Below are 20752 nucleotides of genomic sequence, written 5' to 3'. Positions count from 1 at the left end.
TTGCTTCCCTGCTCCCCCAACCCTCCTGGGCTACCGTTGCAGTGTCCCCCCATTTGTGTGATGAAATAATAAAGAATGCAGTAATAAGAGACACTGACTTTTTAGTGAGATAAAATGAGGGGGAGGCAGCCTCCAGCTGCTATTAGTGCAGGCAGGACATTAAACAGTGCGGGGGAGAGGAGCCCAGCATCCCGCTGCTATGATAGTCCAAGCAGTACAGAATCTTTTCTTTATACATGAAAGGGAGGGGGCTGATGGAGCTGAGCCCCCAGTTGCCATGATGAAGACAGTTACCAGCCGTTCTGTACCATCTACTGGAAATGACCAGGAATCATTCCTATTTTTACCTGGGTGCCCCCGGCCGGCCTCACCTGAGGCCAGCTAGGAGCACTCATGGGCTGATGATGACGACAGATGGCAGTCACATTGTACTGTCTGCCCCCAGGGAGGGGAGGGGAGCGGATACTACTCTTCACTGCCGCAGCATCGCGTCTACCAGCAGCATTCAGTAGACATAGGGTGACATTGAAAAAAGTTAAGAAACTATTTTTTTCCCTTTTCTTTCACGGGGGGGCGGGGGGGGAATTGACGAGATATACCCTGAGCCACCCCGGACAATGTGTTTGACCGTATAGGCATTGGGAGCTCAACCAAGAACGCAAATGCTTTTCCGAGACTGCTGGAGACTATGGGATAGCTGGAGTCCTCAGTACCCCCTCCCTCCCTCCATGAGCGTCCATTTGATTCTTTGGCTTTCCGTTACGCTTGTCACGCATAGCGTGGAGATTTTTTTCAAATGCTTTGGCATTTCGTCTTCTATAACAGAGCTCTGATAGAACAGATTTGTCTCCCCAGATTTCTCAATGATCAGATCCAGTATCTCCCGTACGGTCCATGCTGGAGCTCTTTTTGGATTTGGGACTGCATCGCCACCCGTGCTGATCAGAGCTCCACACTGGGCAAACAGGAAATGAAAATCAAAAGTTTGCGTGGCTTTTCCTGTCTACCTGGCCAGTGCATCCGAGTTTGGATTGCTGTCCAGAGCTGTCGCAATGGTGCACTGTGGGATACTGCCCGGAGGCCAATACCGTCGATTTGCGGCCGCACTAGCCCTAATCTGATATGGTAATACCGATTTTAGCACTACTCCTCTCGTTGGGGAGGAGTACAGAAACCGATTTAAAGAGCCCTTTATATCGATATAAAGGGCCTCGTGTGGACGGGTACAGCGTGAAATCGGTTTAACACTGCTAAAATCGGTTTAAACGCGTAGTGTAGACCAGGCCAAAGTTTAAGCCTTCCAAATCAAGCTTAAAAAAAAACCTCACAGGGTCTTTTGATAAGTTTTCAGATTCCCCATCATCTTCCATCCTGTCACCCATGCTTCCTCTGAGCCAGTTTAAAAAAGAAGAAAAAGAAGCACTGAAGGGTAACAGTGCTATTCTAATTTCTCGAGGGGAAAAGGAGCAATGTTTTCTGGAGAATTTATTTTGCAGGTCTTCATTCAAGAGTCGTCTTGGTACGAAAGAGAACAGATTAGTTTGTGCCATTGCTAGTTCTGTCCAGGCTGATTAACAGTGTGCAAGGTCCATTTCTTTATGGAGTCCAGGCCTTTCTGATACAGAGATGTCTCAAAAAAATTTCCTCAGAACTTTCATTGACCTACCAGGAATCCCATCTCCATGCACCAGTTTGCCTGGGCCACCAATGCTACATTCATTTTGCAACATTGCATTACCAGTTCCTGGCAGTACTGTTTGCTTCTCTCATGATCCTTGTTTTTCTCAACTCTGATGGTAACTCTGAAGCCCCACCTACAACAGGTGACTTGTTGATACCCATCTGAGATGTTAACCGGTCAATATGTAAAGATTCTTCCCATTGCTTGAGTTCCACAGCCGCCTCATCTATTTTCAGAGTTGCCCTTTAGTACCTCCTCAAGATCTGGTCTACCTCTGGGTATTCTATTAGACATTTATGGTTCTAGTTGCCCAGGGAGAGATTTCAGTTTCTTTCTGTGATGATTCCATTCATTTTGTACGACAGTGACCAGAAGTGGAAACTTTTCTATGGCGAGGATGCACTTCTCTACAAATTTTCCTTTTTAGTAATGGACTTTCCAGAATCAGGAAACAGATTATCTTCTGCATCACCTGAGGAAACTCAGATAGGCCCCATTTAGTTCAGGCAAATGGTTGTCCTATGAAGTTAATCACAACTTTCTAGATTTACAAACCCTTAAGAAGCTGGTTCTGACTTTCTCTTCTTAAGACTCCCTCTGTGTTTAGCTGCTGTTTGCTTGAAAAGCAACAGTTGGACCTCCGTGGCATATTGACACTTCAGGTTGGAACAAGAAGGTAAAGTTAAAAAATACTGAATAAAGCAAGGGAAGCTCTCTGCTACTAGAGCAGGAAGTTTTTTATTTTTTGTGTTCAGTAGTGTCTACTGGGTGCTTTCCAAGCCCTCATTAAGTGCAGTCCCTTATGTGAGGAGCTTGCACTATAAAGCATCTAATGATTAAAACCACTTTTGTTTAAGCAAAAAATTAGCCTCTGTATCCAATGATTAAACACATGGTGATTGGACCCATAAAATAAAAACTAAATCATTGAGTCCTGAAGTAGTTAACAGAAATGTAGTGGTTTAGACACTGATTCCTATAGCTATCCAGCATTTTGAACCTCTTGATCTGGGGGGAACTTCTAGTTCAGGATCCCCTCAAATTCCCAGACCATCAGCACTGGAGGCACTTGGCCTGGAACCTGAGATATTTTGCTTTCTAGAGCATGAATACTTGGTAGAGCATGTAGACTTGTTGCTCACATTTTGAAACTGTCCATAAATCCATTCTGAGAACTTGGTACTCGTGATGCATTTCAAAGAACAAAAATCACATTGTTTCTGACAACCAGAGCTATATAACCTGGAGTTTCTTCTAGACATGGCTCTTGACTGAACATGAGTCTTATCTTCCTGAAAGTCCAAGTCTCACTGTTTAGGAGCTTTGTGGTATATTCCTTCCACCTCTAGCCTCACACTTCCTAATCCTTTAAACCTACATCTCTTCAGAGACAACATCTGGAGTCTATATGCATTATGTGCATCGCTGAACCTGGTGTTTTTGTTGTTGTTGTTTTTTTAATATATGGTGGAGTCTTCCCCATATTTCCTATTAAAATGTTTTTCTATTAGTAGTACATCAGTGGAGTGTTAATAAGTTTGAAGGCCTTATTCATCTGGAATCCTTACATGCAGCTTTTTCCAGATGTGATTCTTAGACCTTCACCAAAATTTTCTGTCTCCAAAAATTATGATTTTAATTTGAACCAATGTATTTAAACATAAGAATGGCTAAACTGGGTCAGACCAATAGTCCATCCAGTCCAATGTCTTCTGATAGTGAGGAATGAACAGAACAGGGCAATTTGTTGAGTTACCCATCCCCTGTTATTCAGTGCTAGCTTCTGGATGTCAGAGGTTTATGAACACCCAGAGCATGAGGTTGCATCCCTGACCATTTTGGCTAATAGCCATTAATGGACCTATCCTCCAAGAATGTATCAAATTATTTTTTTAAACCCAGTTGTATTTCTGGCTTTCACAAAATCCCCTGGCAACAAGTTCCACAGGTTGTGCATTGTGTGAAGAAGTACTTCCTTATGTTTGTTCAAACCTACTGCCTATTAATTTCATTAGGTGACCTGCTGTTCTGATGTTGCTTTTTGTTGTCTGTCTTTCTCGTGTTCTAAGTCCTTCCACACAAGGATATAGGTTGCAGACGTAGATGTAGTCATGACTGACAGTCTTTTTACACAAAACTAACCTTTGGAGAAAATCAGACACGTTTTAAGATTAGGTGGTTGACCTAAGAAGGGATACAGCATGTCCATATCCACTATTTCCAGATGGATACGTTCAGGAATTTGTCAGGTCTATAAATTGTTCATCAGAGATTTCCTTCCTTCTGAGAGGGCTCACTCAGTCAGGCATGTGGCCTTCAGAATGAACAAACAACTCTAATTTGAGGGTTCAGTTGTGTAGGTTGTTCTTCCTTTGGGTTCTGTTTTCTTGCTATTTTAAGTTTCCCTCCTGTTTGTGGAGGTTTGTTTTACAACTGATTACATCCGAGCTGTTCGTGGATCATAAAGCACCAGGTGCCCACAAAAGAGAAAAGTAAAATCTACGTACCTCTCTGTAACTTACTTTCTCTGAAATGGACTCCTCGTGCTCCCTGAAACTCCATTCAGGGCATCCTAACTTACATTAAGTTCCAGCTGGAGCAGATATTTTCTCAGTCTTTCTTTTTCACCTTTATGGGGTATTTGTGCAGAGAGAGATGGAGAAATCCTGGGTTTCCCTTATATTAGGATCTTCCTTTGCCATAAATCTTTAAATCTTTAATAAGTAGATAGTGAATCTATCTCCAGGCAGGAAACGTTGATGTTTATTAATCTGAATGTATAGATATCTTCTCAGTTTGGGCTATTAGTTGGGGAACTAGGGAGGCATTTAGTTCTCTGAATAGCTCCACCCATTGTTACGATATTGTGAAACTGGAGAGAGGTTTATTTTTTTTAAAAGGAAGTGTCTGTAGGGAAGATAAGGGAGAATTAATTACAGAGTTGTAATGGATCACCGAGCACTGGGTACCCACTTCAGAGAAGAATAAGAGGTAAAGTTCAATTACATACCCATAATTTTTTCTTCTGAGTGCCAAAAGCAGTCTTTAATGGTAAAAGAATGTATATTGTAAGTTATCTTTCAAAGACCTTAATTTTTACAGAATGAGTCTCGTTTCTTTTTCTTATTGCTCTGAAATTATCTGAGTATGTGCTATATAGTGGCTAATGTTCTGTGTGTGTTCATGTATGTGTAGTTTTTGTTTAAATCTGAAAATGGTGGTTGTATGGTCTGGCAATTGCAGTATGGATAAACCAACTATATTTTAAGTGTAGCCTCAATTGTTAAAACTTATTACAAGTGTTTTCAGATGATACCCAGTTTGTGCATGTGTGTCATGGTTGAAATAACATTAACAGTTACTGCATTTATAGCTTCTTTGAGTGGTGTGTATATTATGTCTGAGCAAAAATAAGGGCTGCTCTACACTGAAGCTGTAAGTTACATAACTGAAGTTGACATAACTTACAGTGATGTTTACACCATGCTGTGTCAGCTTGTCTTCTGCCTCTGGAGGAGGGGGAAAAGAGACCTCGATAGGAGAGCGTTCTGCTATTGACTTAGCTTGTTTTCACCAGACCCACTAAATGGACACCACTGCATTAATTGCAGCAGTGCCAATTTAGTCGTAAGTATAAACAAGCCCTGAGAATTAGTTGGAAGAACAGGGGTGAAGGGAGATGATCATTTTTAATTATATGAATTGTATCCTTTAAAACAGTCTGAAAAACAAGCAGAAGCTGAGGAGGCAGCAGTGGCAACAGCTACAACAGTGACAGCAGCAACAACTGAAGTAGTTGCGGCTCCTAAAGTGAGCCCTAAAAGAGGAAGACCAGCAGGTAACCTCACCATAAGTCTGACTTCATTTTTTTCTCATTTAATTTTTTCAATGGAGAATGAAAGAATTTACTTCTGTAGACAACAAGTATTACAACACATTTGCTCTCTAAGGCAATGTCTACACTACAGAGCTTACAGTGGTACAGCTGTACCAATGCAGCTGTGCTGCTGTAAGATCTCTCGTGTATCCGCCCTATGCTGAAAAGGGAGAGCTCTCCCGTTGACATAAGTAATCCACCCCCTACAAGCAGAGTGATGAGCTGTATTGGCAGGGGAAGCTCTCCCGTCAACATAGCACTGTGCACACTATCGCTTATGTCAGCGTAACTTACGTCGCTCAGTGGTGTGAATATTACACACACACACACACACACACACCCCCGAGTGACGTAAGTGATAGTGTAGATATAGCCTAATGCTGAAGGTGACCTCAAAGTATAAAACAGCTTAGTTGCCGGGTTACGTGCTGAATGTCCCAAATATCAGATGGTGAAGTATTCAGCACATAAGAGTTTCAACTATTAGACTTTGTGATGTCCTCTGAGTTAATATATTTATTACATTGTGATACAAATATCACCCTGACCCATGCTGTTGATGTCACAACTGTTGCAGAACTCTGCTTGTCTATAGAGTATCTAGTAAGAGCTAGTTATTGCTGTGTGGCATAGCGCTACAAAGATTTATATTTTATCACAAAGATTATAAAACTGATACTTTTAAAAAACAGGTTGCAAATGCATACCTGTGGGCTACAATTAAAAAAATAAAACATTGGGGGGGCGGTGAGGAGAGCGCTATCAGTTACTGGGGATCTGTGTTTAGTTGTGAGAGTACTAGCATAAGGTATGCTGAGGTGCTACTTACACAGACGCACTGGGTCCTGCTGCAATTCCAGAAGAAGACATGTAACAAACTAAATATCTACCTGGAATGATTTGCCATCAGTGGAATAGTACAATTGTTTCATATCATGCGCCACTGTGAGAATAAATACACTAAAGATTGTGAAGTGCTTTGACAGCTACTGATGAAAAATGCTACATAAGAGAGAGGAACATTTGCTTGCTGTCCTATATAATAATACCTAATATTATTGCTGTAGATTCTTTAATATGACTATTAATAAAAGTATATATACTTATGGCTGCTAGATGTATTTCACCTTTCATTAAAGTTCACCAGGCTTTATTCTACTGGGAAAAAAGGAACACTTGTATTGTTTCTTAAATGTTATAAATTACCAAACTGAAAAAAGATACAAAAAACAGTATGAATGAATACTTAGGACTTGTCAGTTACCATCAGTAAAGCTGCATTTTTATTTATAAAAGGTTTTCAGAAACAAAACTGAAATATCCCAAAGATGAGGAATCTAAAATAAAGGTTAGGAAATAAGGAAGAGTGATGTGCAAAAGCGTCTCAGACCTAGTAGGGGGCTGCATGTGTAATTCTGTTCTGTTTATACCACACTCATAACCATAGTTTTTGAGCATTTTGAGTAGTGAATTAAGCAGTGTGACTAATATCTGCCATGAGTTTGGTCTCTCATTTTCTTTCCCAAAGGAGAAGTAGGTGCAATGAAGTGTTTGGTTTTTATTTTGGATATATATAATGCGTGCACACACATTGCTGTATGTTAGGAAAAGCAAAGTCAAGGAAATGTGCCTCGTATAAAGATCAGAAGTTGTTGAAATTTGTGATGGTTCTTTGTTCCTTTGGGAGTTCATTCTGTGGTGTTGGGCAGGCCCTTGGGAAAGCTCTGTCTCCTTCACAGACAAGCTTTATCTTTTCATTAGGTAGGTGTAATTTCTTTGTGCAACTTTGATAAGAGTGTTCCTGGAATAAAGCATTCATTTCTGGATACCTGAACACAAGAAAACTTGTAGGGAGCTCAGAAAAGAGTAAGAAAAACAATTGAGGGACTGAAGGGATTTTTTTTGAGGAAGATTAAAAGCAGGGAATATTGTGAAAAGTTTGGTAAACAAGTGAAAGAGAGAACAGAACTGTCTATGAAATCTGTATTACATGAAAATATTGCTAACACTTCTGCTCTATTTTTGAAAATAACCAGGTTTAATGTACTGCAGTTTTTAATGTGTGAAAAGTCATGTTTACTGTGTAAATATACTTGTAAGTAAAAGCTCTTTAAAATTCACTATTTAATACTACATGAGAAAATAGTTCTTTGAGCAATTATATACATCATATTAGCCTGTAGTATGGACAACAGATAAGTTGCTTCTGATACTCATTTATATTTTCTGGCATTATGAAAACATAAGTTTTGAGGGGTTTTTTAGATGCAGCCATAGCTTAACTGATTTTAGGGGTTTTTTGGTATGGAAATAGGAAGTTATATTTGACTTTGTGTGGATGACTTAAGAAATTAATTCAATCTCTCCTAGCAAAACATACAATTTTAGCAACTTAAAATGAATTGTAAAATGTTTAGAACATGAGCGATATTATCTGTTATGCTTATACATAGAATGTAAGCAATAAAAGGAGTCAATATAAAAGCCAGATGGAATTAAATAAACCCTTCTGGCCTTCTCTGGGGAACATATCGCTAGGCAATGTGCAACACAGCATCCCCTGGCATTAGTGTGTTATGTGCATGTATTGCTTAGCAATGCTGCACGCTAACTCCAGTGGCATCTCAGATATTGGGAAGTACATTTCCTAGCAAATGTTCAGTGGAGGCAGCAGGATAGCATCTCCTTGTGGTACTGTGCACAATATTTTCATCTTGCAGGACTTAGGATAGAAGTGCCAAGGAGGTAGAGAAATTATTTAGCATATTGTAAATATATGGTGAAATTAAGAAAACTTTGTGCTGTGTATCTCTGGGTGCCTAATGGAGTTTCCTGACAGTGATCTGTACAGTATGATATAGTCTCCCAAGTGAAGTTTTGAAAGTTCCATAACAGACATTTTGCACTACTTTGCTATTATAAAAATTCATACTCTGTAACTTAAACATGTGAGAGTGCCAGAGTCTCCAAAATTGAACAAGATACATCTATATCTGTATCATAATAGTCACACACACTGTGAATTGATATTCCCATTAAATGTATGACTGATGTCTCTGGCAATAGCCATCCATAACAAGTACATGTCATGTAAGCCTCTCGTATTGCTTTACCAACCCACCTTATCTGTTGTTTACGACATCCTGATGGTTCTATAGCAGTTAGCCCTGTTGATAGCCTATAATGAGGAAAATCATCTTCTGTACTATAGGATGAGACCACCAAACTCATTTCATTTCTTAACCCTAATCTCTGAAAAGGTGATAGGTCAGCATATCAATCCCATTCAGTATTATCTCTCTGATGTTGTTTTATCAGTTAATGTTGCTATGAGAATAGTTGATTTTAAATAAAAAACAGGTAGAGGCTGTAGACTAACCTGATCTTTCTATTTGAACATTAGCTACAGAAGTAAAGGTTCCAAAACCAAGAGGAAGACCCAAATTGGTGAAACCACCTTGTCCTTCAGAAAGTGACATGTGAGTTGGATTTTAATATATAATCTCTTTACATATTGTAAATCAAATGGTTGTTTTCAAGAAGCTAGCATAACTGTGTCACTGAGTGCCTGAGCACTGTTTTTCCTGGGATACTTGATATAGGTGGTTGCTTGCTTTGGTAGATGAAGTGGTTACTAAAGACTTAAGTCAGCTGTAAGTATGCCAAGGTAGCTCAAACTCAGGCATGACTGAAAGCTCTTTTTCTCCCTAATTTGAAAAATTTCTTCAAAGAGCCTTATTTTCTGTTAAGTTTGGCTGTACATTTATATCTTAATATCAGATATTCATTTTGTGATGAAGAAACAGGGAGGATCATGCAAAAAACCTGTACTAGCCCTTTACAGATGCTTTATTAAGGTTTGTCATAAGAAACCCCCAGAATCCCACAAGTGAACGCCATGGAATTTAAGTGCTGTTTGAAATGGGATAGTGCTATGTACACATCCCTTTTGCCCTATATTAGGGTCATACTAGCTCTTAACCATCCTAAAAATTGAAAGAATAGTCAACTATTTGTACATTCTAAACTTAGTTCTCTTTAGAAGGTTTATAGACATATGTGCATCTACATTAGATATGTGCCTTAAATAAATGTCTTGGTATACTTGATTAAAAAGGTTAGTATTTACTGCAAACATACATGTGCTTAGTATTAAGTGTGTAAGCCAGTCCATTGAAGTAATTGGTACTGCTCTCATGCTTAAAGTTAATCATGTGAGCAAGGGTTTTCAGGATTGGAGTCTAAGTCAGTTAAAATGAGAAGAGGGAGTTTGCATCTCATGAGCCCTAAATTTACAAATACTTAAGCACGTGTTTAACTTTATGCACATGAATAGTCTCACTGACTTCTTGTACTAACTTCAGTAGGTCTGCATATATGCATACAGTTAAACACATACATAAGTGTTTGCTGGGCCCAAGTATTAAACATTGCTGTTGTTTGTCTCTGTGAATTCAGAAACAACAGGGGATAAACCCACTTTCTAAAGGGTATCTTCATAATCAAAAGGGTTTGGGAATTGAGCTTTTTTTTGTAAAGATGAACTATGAAGTGAGGAAGCACTCTTTTTAATAAAGCCATTTATGTAAACATTCATTTTTCCTTTGGCTGTTGAGAGTACTTTTCTCCATTGTACACTCAGTATAGATAAGGATTATGAAGCCTAAGCATGGATATTGACTGAAAGATAACTAATTTTTATTATATTTTAGTGTTCATGAGGAGGATAAGACCAAGAAAAAAGTACCAGAAGAAAAACAACCCAAAAAACAGCTGAAAAAAGACGAGGAGGGTCAGAAGGAAGAAGACAAACCAAGGAAAGATATTGACAAAAAGGAAGGAAAAAAGGAGACTGAACCAAAAAGGAAAAGTGCCACTAAAGTGGGTTCTACATCAGCGTCTGATTCTGAAGAGGATGGAGAAGAGCAGGAAGGTGATAAGGTAAGATATTTTTCTTTGATTAGTTTATATCTTGGTTGTTGATTTTATTTATTCTTCTAAACTGGGGGGAAACATCCACTAAAAACAATGGTTTAGTGAAGATATGCCCTGAAGCTAATTCCAGGTCTTTAATCCTGGGCATTAACAGTTGCAGTCTAGTGTTCAGACTCCCATACAGAGGCATGCTATGGAATGAGAGGTTGCAGAACTCTCTCTTCCAAAAGGCAATTTCAGTAATCCTTGGTATTATCTAAGAGTAATTTTTTAAGTGGCTTTAATTTAAATCCACCCTTAGGCAAGTAGCATCTTTTAATACAAAAAATGCCATTTAGGCAAGTATAATAGATCCTTGAATGCATAGGGCTTTTTCTGTAATTGCTTTTGTAGAGCATAGTAAGGGTTTTGTGAGATTTATTTATTTTGAAAGAAAAAACTAGAATGCTCTGATCATTTCAGAGTTGATTCCTTTTATGGATTTTGTGCCCCACCCACCCACCACCTATATGTGCGATAACAGATGACTTGCTCCATCTGACAGAAGAAAATGAGTGCCCGCGAACTTAAATTTATTACCATCACATACACAAGAATCTCTTACCACTCACTTATTAAAGGTAATTGTGGGGAATTCTAGACCTTGTCCACGTGCCCTTATCAAACAAATGTAGTGATTTAGTTCTGAAATTTTAACTGCTGACGTTTTTTTTGATTTGTAGTAACCTAAGTATTCCTCTCTTCCCACCCAATCTCTAAACTCTGTTAAATGAAACAGAAGAGAAAAGGAGGAAGAAACTTTCAGGGTGCTCATAGGAGGAATATACTAAAAGGCCAACATGAGCGAGATGTAGAAGAAAGAAAACGCAAGCAAGAAGAACTGATGGAATCAGAGCCGTGAGTATACTTTGATATGTAGTGGTTGTGCAAGCTGATAGCAGTGGCTGAGAATAACATGAAGAGACAAAATCTGAAGAAAAATTCCTTTAGTGAAGAAAAATCCTTTCAGTCTGAAATATCTGGTGGTGGTTTCCCCTTTTCTAGTGATATTTTTTTCTAACTTTTCTAGTAACATATCCTCAGTTTACATAGATTAATATAAGGGATGCATATAATTTGGGGGACGGTGGGAGAAAATTGGACTTCAGAGAATATAAAAAGTATTGTCAATCTTGCAATATTTTAGTCTTCGCAATATCAGGGCAGAGTTGACAGGTTCTGTCTAGAATTATTGTGACTATTAATGCTTCCTATATTCAAGCTTACCTTTATGAAGAAAGAGAACTTAACTCTGATCCATGTACCGTGTCTTAACTCTTGAATATATGAGATTGAGAGAGTGCTAGGGCTCATTAATTCCATGGCTGTGGAATTCTGATCAGGTTATAGAATGCATAGGGTTCCCTGGAAAACATTTCCTTCTCTGTCTGGCAGCTGGAGCCCACACCGTCAGACAGAACAAGGAAAAGGTTCTGGCTTATGCTACTCTGGCTCTGCAAAGCCAGTTGAGTGATTTCAAGAGCAGTCTGCGCTCAGAAGAGAAACTATCACAAAAGAACCAAGCATCAGCATGGAGAGAAGATGCTGCCAGAAACTTGTTGTGGGGGTGGGGTGGGGACACTGGGAAGAAATCTCTGTCCTATTCTGGAGAGCAATTCCAGGAATGGGTGAAGAAGGAACCACCAAGAGATCGTGATGTCCCCATCCCCACAGTTGGTGGGAGGGAGGAAGAAAGGGAGAACAAGGTAACAACTCTGGGAGAAAAGGAGATGAGAGAACAGTCCCTCCCTCTCCACATAATGACAACGTCTAACATATACTGGTTCCCCTCTAACTTTCCATGCCTAGTAACAAGAACGCAAACTCTATCTTTCTGTCCTCCTCAACCACCCTTTTCCTGGCAGCCTAAACTTATTCCTTTTTGCTAGCTGCCAAATTGCAAGCATCTCCAGCTCCCAAAGATACTAAACTCTGTCCCTACCATTCCTCAACAGCTGGTCTTAATGTTTTGTTAATGCTTAATTCTGTGCTACACTTCTAATTCTACAACAAATTGTAATGTATTGATTTGGTTATTCATTTTAATACTAATGAAATAAACTCGTTTTAAATAGCTTTCAAGTTTACTATTATGCTTCTGGGGAGCTAGAAATAGTTGCATTTAAATTATTATAAGTAGGAGAGCATTTGCTTCAGCCTTGGAATTCAGCGTATCATGGAATATGCAGGCCTTTATTATAGCTAGTGACTAATGTTAACAATAAACCTAGAACCAAAAAAAAATTTTTAAATGTGCTCTTTACTTCTGCAGTACTCTCTGCCTACACGTTGATAAGAAGGAAGTCTGTTATTCCTCACAGAACTAATAGTCTAAACAGACGGAACAATCTTGCTTATGCATCCTAAATTTGTTCTACTATGCCTCTGTATTATTCCTTTATATTTAAAACTGTATTTTGTTCTGGGCTGCTGGTGTCATGAAAGATGCTCTGTGAAATTTGTTTTGTGTTCCTGTAAATCTGTGAACCTATAGAATGGTTAGAATGAGAGGAACATCCAGGGTATACTTAAGGATTTATTTTTTTAATGGATTTTTTTGGTCAGATTTTGATATCTGTTGTGTCAACTGCATCAAAAATATACTGAATATGCATTGCAGAAAATGTGGTTCCTCTGCATGTTAGGATTTCCAAACATAAAATAAGACTTTGTATATATGTAGAAGTAGTACCAACTATAATACAGTCTAAAGCAGTGGTGGGCAACCTGCGGTGGGACCATCAGGGTAATTCACTGGCAGGCTATGAAACCGTTTGTTTACATTGTCCATCTGCAGCTCCCAATAGCCAGAGTTCGCTGTTCCTGGCCAATGGGAGCTGCGAGAAGCGGCACAGAGACATGCTGACAGCTGCTTCCCACAGCTCCCATTGTTCTGGGAGTGGGGAAACGCAGCCACTCGGAGCTGTAGGTGGCGGTGCCTGCGGATAGTCAATGTAAACAGATTGTCTTATGGCCTGGCAGTGGATTACCCTGACGGGCCGGGCCGCAGGTTGCCCACGACTGGTCTAAAGACAAGATAAATAGGGATTTATAGTGGTTCCTGAACCATGCGGTTGAGAGTTTAAAACTTCTGTTTTGTTCCAAAATAAGACACTGCGACTTTGTAATGTTTTCTCTCCTCCTTCTGTGACTGAAGGGTGACCATGCCATTGTCCTGAAGTTTTTTCCTTTAAGTCCTTATTTTCATTTTATTGTATTGTATTAGTATTTTCACTCATCCTAAGGGAACGAGCCATGAGATTTGTAAAAATGCTGGGGGGGGGAGGGCAGGAATTAAATTATTTACACTGCTTATTAAGGTGTTTCAATGTGATTAATACATAATATGGCCTTTTGTTTTAGGGCACATACAGAGTTTCTATAGATTTCTCTCCTCCACTGCTGACTGTTGGGGGTGGGAGCAATGTTTGTGTGGTTTTTGGGTGGGGGAAGTTGCCATATGATAGGGACTGTTAGAATGCTGCAACTCCATTACTATGTGTAGCTGGTGTAGAATCAAGTGCCACTTTTAAAGTCTGATGTGAGCCATTAAAGTGTTCTTGAAGTCATAAAATTTTCTGTTGTGTGAATCTTTCATACAGTGCATCTTTCTTTTTAACTTTCACATGCGACAAAAGCACAGAGAATAAAATTTATAAATCTGTACGATTCCTTGTGACTTGATTAATTTGTTTATCCTTCCTTTAATGGTTTGCTGTGTATAAATGCCGATTTTCTATTGAAAGCAATTTGTTAATCTGGAAGAATCTGCTATCCATGCTGTCGTTATTAAATTAATCATAATCTACTTCATTATGCAAGATCAGTGTTTGTGTTTTTTTTTGGGCTAATGTTTTGAGTTACTGCCTTAGTCATGAAACAGCATATCTCATTTTTAAAAGTTGAAATTACAGACTTTAAAAGAAGACAAACGTTGTAAAATGTTTAACATTTTTAATAGGCAGAGTAAAGAGGAAACCAAGAAACCAGAAGTAAAGAAGATGGAGAAGAAGCGAGGTTAGTTTAATGAAGCTATACAGAATATTTTTAGTCTCTTTAATCTTAAATAAAACATATCTATAAACTGAAACTTCATTAGTGAGGGGTTTCTGGATTAAAACAATCCAAGATATTTGAGCTGCGCCTCTGCTTTCTGCAAGTACTTTAGGCAGTGCATTTTGTTCCAAGTCTTTTGCTACATCCCTACCTCCCATGTGCTTCTCTGCCTTCAGCAGTGCAAACAAAGCCACTCTCCAGTACTCCCGCTTTATCCATTGTCATTCCATTTTTAAAGCTGTTTATGTGGGTAGCAGGGAGCAGCGTCTTTCTCCATCTCTTAGGAGAAATGTCTGATTCTGTGCACCCTGAACTGGACTACTCAGGAAGTTCCTGTGCTCCATTTGTTTTTTCTCATCATAGCAGAGCAGTTGACAAGGCGTTTCAATCTTTAAGACGACACACTCAGGAGCCCTATCACAACTACTCAGAGACACTTGTTCTGCCAAGGGAAGGAGCTTAGGCTCTGGACAGCTTACTGGGGCCTCCACATCCTTGCATGCTAACCTAGACACCTTTGCAAGGGAAGTTCATTCCTTTTCATTCTTTGGGGCTCAGCAAAGTTTACTGTCTTCACAAAAAAGGAATTCTTGGAGGCCAGTCCAAATATCTCCCCTCCCACCTTAGTAAAATTCTTTAATATTTGCTACATCCTGATTTGTCTATGATTGGAGGCGGGCTCAGAATCCATAATGGAAAACTGGTTGCTTTATTTCCTTTCTGGAATTGGTCTCCTGCACTTGTACTCTTCTACACTCCCACCCCCATGAGAAGCCTTTCAATGCTTCTACAGTAGCCCCTTCAGGATCCCTTAATACAGAAGAGTCAGGCTTTACTGTTTAAAGATCTGCTTTTAACAAAAATAACATAGGTGTACTGGTTTGAGCGTGGTGATGTTGCAGAGACTAAGACAAATCTGAGATTCCTCCAGTATTTTATAGGAAGCTGTTTTGTCCAAATGTCTCTGAATATAAATGTATACATGTAAGAACAAATAATGTAGAACATACTTACAGGAAGCGGGACTCTTTCCTGGGAAGCAGTGACTTTGAAAAAGATTTGGGGGTCAATAATCAGCTTAACAGGAGCTCAAAACGCAGTGCTGTAGCCAAAGGGGCTAATGTGACTCTCTGATGCATAAACGTGATTCTCAAGTAAGAGTAGAGAGGTTATTGTACTTTTTGTGTTTGGCACTGGTGTGACTACTGTTGGAATAGTAGATCAAGTTCTGGTATCCACAATTTAAGAAGGATGTTGATAAATTGAAGAGGGTTTGGAGAAGAGCTGCAAGAATGATTAAAGGTTTAGAAAACGTGCCCTATAGTGATAAACTCAAGGAGGTCAATCTATTTAGCTTAACAAAGAGGAGGTTAAGAGGTACCTTGATTAGTCTCTGAGTACCTACATGGGGAACATATACTTAATAATGGGCTCTCCAATCTAGCAGAGAAAGGTATAATATGATCCAATGTCTGGAAGTTGAAGCTAGACAATTCAGACTGGAAATAAGGTGTACATTTTTAATGGTAAGAGTAATGAACTGTTGTAACAACTCACCAAGGGTAGTATTGGATTCTCCATCACTAGAAATTTTTTAAATCATAATTAGTTGTTCTTCTAAAATCTGTGCTCTAGAAATTATTTTTTGGCAGCTCTGTGGCCTGTTATAGAAGATCAGATGATCACAATGGCCCCTTCTGGCCTGGGAATCTATGAATTAGGGGAGATGGGAGTCCTAGAAAAGTGAGAGAGAACAAATTTTCCATTTTCCATATACTAACTGAAGAAAGTACAGAAGATAGTTCAGCATATATGGATTAGTCAAAGAACCAACCCCTCCATTTAATTTTATCACTAATAAACTTGTCATGGCAAAGCACATGCATTGCCTGCTTGCCAGCCATCTTATTTGATAAATTTGAACTACTTTAAGTGACCAGTTACTCCCAAGTGCCTAGAAGCACCACCTGTGGCAGGGTGACTCTTGCAGGAGGAGGGTCGGACCACCTCTTTTCCTTCACTTTGTAGGGTGCCAGGCACCTTATCTAAAGGCTATTCAAATACTTATATCCTATTATCCAGACTTCTTTTGCCTGGGTTAACAACTATATTGTATTTCCAATTGTATTTTGACAATTAGACATAAGTGTGGAAAATTGTTGTAATGTGTAGCATATGCTGCTGCGGAGAACATTGCATAGATTGCCAAATATTGTCCAATTTTTTTAAATAATTGTGTTGCAGCACCCGATACACTAATGGTTTTGGTCAAAATAGAGTACTTTATGGTTAACTGATATGGCTGTTTATCCATACATACATTTTTTTTCTTCAGTCAGCAATTTCATGTTTGTAGAAATCTTGTTCTGAAAGATATCCTGCATTAATAGATTTGATAGTCACTACATCATTCAAATAAAATTATTTTTAATCTTTAGAAACATCAATGGATTCTCGGCTTCAAAGGATACATGCAGAAATTAAAAATTCCCTCAAAATTGACAATCTTGTAAGTATTTTGTGTTTAATAACAGGTGTATATTTACAGTGCAGTCAGCTAAAATGTTTTGGAATCCTCTGAAATATTACTCAGATTGTTGCACTTAAAGGTATGCCAGCAGATAAACTTGCGTCTTAAAAAAATAAACCTTGACTTTAAGTTTAATACTAATAGATTTTTCAAACTGAATTCTAAAATTCTAACTTACTTTTCATTATTTTATCTAAATTCTTAAAATATGCACTTCACTTACCTTGTACAAAGAAACCTAACCTGTTTTCACATTTTTCTATTATCTGTCCGCTTTCTGGAACTGGTGCACTGTGAAGTTTGTACAGGATAATGCTGTGAAATTTGGGTTGCACAGAATGCAAGGGGATGTTTAAATCCTACTGTCACCAACTTGCAAGGTCAAAAATCATGAAACACTGGGGGAAGTGGGTGAAAACCATTTGAAAAAAATTAAACTAGTATTACTGCTACATCTCGTTATCCCATCAACTGAAGTTAGATTCTTGCATGAGAATCCATCTTCATCTGTCCAAAGTGGCACTAAGGTTCACTGCTTACTCTCTTCTTTGAAGCAATCCATCCACTGCATTCTCAGCTTTCCTGCTCCTGCCATGCTGTCTTCACAGGTGTAGGTGCTCTTCATTCGTCCTTTATATGTATTTGAACCAGTGACTTTTGTCAGCCACATTACTTTGACTTCTTCTGTCCTATTTCTTTCCTTCCAAAATCTGGCCCGTTGTGTACCTCCTTACACTTCTTGTGACTGATGGGGAAGGTTGCTTCCTTGCTGCCTTCTCACTAGACAGTATGCTCCTTCTGTTGTCACTATATATTCCAGCAGCAGTGGTGGGGGTAGGGAAGAGTGCAGTTGGGCTAGAGAGTAGACACGTTGGTTTGGGGTCCTTCTCTGCCCTTTCCTCGTTTTTCATTATAGCACTATCTGGGGAATTAAGGGAAAGGGTAGGAGAGTTGGTGTTGCCTCCAGCCCAGTGCCTGCTCCTCATTGCTCAATTTGCCCTACGTGAACAATCTGCAGCAGTGGTGGCAACCTGTGGGTAATCCACTGGTGGGCCACCAGACAGTTTGTTTACATTTGCACGGCCACCCGCAGCTTCTGTTGCCTGCTGTTCGTCGTTCCTGGCCAATGGGAGCTGCAGAAAGCGGCTCAGGCTGCAGGGACGTGCTGGCTGCCATTTCCCCCAGCTCCCATTGGCCGGGATCAGCGGGCAATGGGAGCTGCGAGTGGCTGTGCAAATGTAAACAAACTGGCGGGCCACCAGTGGATTACCCTGACAGGCCACAGGTTGCCCAGCACTGATCTGCGGTCTGGAGAAGCTGACTCTGCAGCGAGCACTTCAGTGGTCCTTGCTAGTGGCAGTCTGAGCTGCAGTACAGCATTTGAAGCTCAGTCTGCCAACACTGGTATCTTGTGCTCAAAGCAACAAATGTAGCATGAATTTCAGCTCAGTCGGAAATCCTGGGCTGCCAGAATTTTTTTGCAAGAGACAAGTAAAAATAGTCAAAAATCACAGGACTTGTTAAAATATCTCAAGAATTGGCAACCATGAAATCCAAATAAATGGTGCTTCTTCAAAGGCTTGTATATGTTCACTACACTGTAGGTGTGTGCATGTCCCACATGCTGGTGCTGGAGAGTTTTCCTTAGTATTACATGTAAGGGTGGCCCCACCCACTTCTTAGATCCTTGTGCTCTATGCAAGGGCAGAAAAGGCATAGCTGCCCTGCCCCTCCTTCAGTTCATTCTTACCATCCATGGAGAATGGTTGGACCATCTTGTTCCCAGTGAACAGACTTGTTGCTTTTTGGTCACTTACCTAATGTTACTCTTTTTGTGTTTTTCCCATCATTTGATTTTTCTTTATTCTAATTTTGTTTTAGTTTGAATTTTTTTCAGTTCACCATCTTCAGGCCTCACCCAGTGCAGGGTAAGCCTATGCCAAGATCCCCCATATCTTGGCACTTTACTTAGGTTGTCGGAAGCCCATGTCTGATAGAGACCCTCGTTAACACTATATCAAGTGCTTAAGCAAAGTCTCTTGAGAGACAGGTGCACCGTTTGTTGCAGTTTCAAGACTAGGATGAAAACTCTGAGGAAAGAGTGCTTTTGTTACATCTTAATGGAGGTGGCACTTAGATTGGCATCCAAACCTCCTAGATTGCCCAAGGGAAGCTGTTTCATGACTCCTTCCCAGAGTATTCCCTCAGCTGTTTTTATACATAGGGGCCACATGAGGTCCCCATCACCGGGACTTGTCTTCTCTAGGTTGAGGGCTGCAGAGTGTTTACTGCCTCAGAAACAAAAATAAATTGGCATCAGGTTCCTCAAAGATCGGGAATTGGAATTCCTTCAGAGAAGGCTGGTCCAGTACTGGTGGTAGAGTGCACCCTCAGACTCTCTGCTCCCTGGTACCAGCTCATACAGCGGGACGTGAGCCATTGACTCTGGTGCCTTCTCTGGGCAATTGAAATGGGCTATTTCCTTGGCTGGGACAGACGAGACTTCTCTGATCACAGAAGGACAACCACCCATGTCAGTGCCAACAGTGTCTGAAGTTTGTGGCAAAGCAAGGGACTTATGTTTGTCATTACCACTGTTGCCATTACATTAGGGTGAGGACTGTCAGCCAATGTCAGTGCAGGTGCTGATGATGTCTGCATCAGAACTCTATTTTAGACCTACTGGCTACAAGCCAGGTGCAACTCTCTTCAACCTCACCAGCTCCTCCACATCTGGGAAGACGTTCATGCTGCCTCTGGCACTGCATTCATGATGTAGGTCTAGATCACCTTAGGAGAATGGCAGTTTCTCTTGGCATTCAGGTGGAATTGGTGGAGGAGAACATCCACTAGCTGGTTAACATTGTACATCACACCCTTTTGCGAAAGGTACCCCTGCCTATAAATGATGCTGTTACACTGCTCTCTAAAACATGGTGGCAAATTCCTTCTTCCATCCCACCTGTGGTCAAATGAATGGAAATAAATATCAGGTTCTGTCCCAAGAAGTTGAGCAGTTTTATTTACACCTTTATGCCAGGGATTGGCAACCTTTGACACATGGTCTGCCAGGGTAAGCACCCTGGCAGGCCGGGCCGGTTTGTTTACCTGCCACGTCTGCAGGTTCAGCCTATCATGACTCCCTATCAGCCACGGTTCACTGCTCTAGGTCAATGGGGACTGCAAGAAGCCACAGCCAGCACATCACTCATCCCAAGCCACTTCCTGCAGCTCCCATTGGCCTGGCACGGCGAACCTCAGCCAGTGGGAGCTGCAATCGGCCGAACCTGTGGATGTAGCAGTTAGGTAAACCGGTCCGGCCTGCCAGGGTGCTTACCCTGGTGGGCCGCGTGCCAACGGTTGCCGATCCTTGCCGTATGTCAAACTCACTAGTAGTGGCTGTCGTGAATGAAAGGGGTCATTAAGGCTGGGCTAAAGCTTCCCCAAAAGAAAGTGATGCCAATAATCTTGATCTTTTTGGAAGATTTATTCTATGGTGAATCCACATTGCCAGTCTTGAGGCATTGTTGTCAAGGTACAAGTATTCCAAATGGGAGACATTCTATTTGCGACCCACCTGCCGGAAGGTCCTAGGGAACCTTTCTCTCTGAGTCCAAACATCTGCACTTCAATT

The 20752-nt window shown here is 40.3% G+C and overlaps 1 protein-coding gene across 6 annotated transcripts in view; it reads left to right on the top strand.

Moving 5' to 3' along the window:
• The window catches only part of PSIP1 (PC4 and SFRS1 interacting protein 1), an 81962-nt gene that overhangs the window by 43533 nt on the left and 17677 nt on the right, over positions 1-20752 (top strand). For 4 of the 6 annotated variants that reach the window (XM_030567239.1, XM_030567240.1, XM_030567242.1 and 1 more), the window contains 6 exons: positions 5402-5519; positions 8962-9037; positions 10271-10499; positions 11272-11390; positions 14494-14549; positions 17027-17097. In XM_030567239.1, the coding sequence (XP_030423099.1) occupies positions 5402-5519; positions 8962-9037; positions 10271-10499; positions 11272-11390; positions 14494-14549; positions 17027-17097 (669 nt within the window). Of the gene's footprint in view, positions 1-5401; positions 5520-8961; positions 9038-10270; positions 10500-11271; positions 11391-11927; positions 14202-14493; positions 14550-17026; positions 17098-20752 lie in introns of those variants that run through there. The other 2 variants (XR_004000983.1, XM_030567243.1) reach the window with 2 other exon arrangements.

The sequence above is a fragment of the Gopherus evgoodei genome, chromosome 6 (genome assembly GCF_007399415.2).
Source record: "Gopherus evgoodei ecotype Sinaloan lineage chromosome 6, rGopEvg1_v1.p, whole genome shotgun sequence".
Classification (NCBI taxonomy): domain Eukaryota; kingdom Metazoa; phylum Chordata; order Testudines; family Testudinidae; genus Gopherus; species Gopherus evgoodei.
The sequence above is the reverse complement of the archived record's forward strand: the minus strand, read 5'-3'. Positions and strand labels throughout refer to the sequence as shown.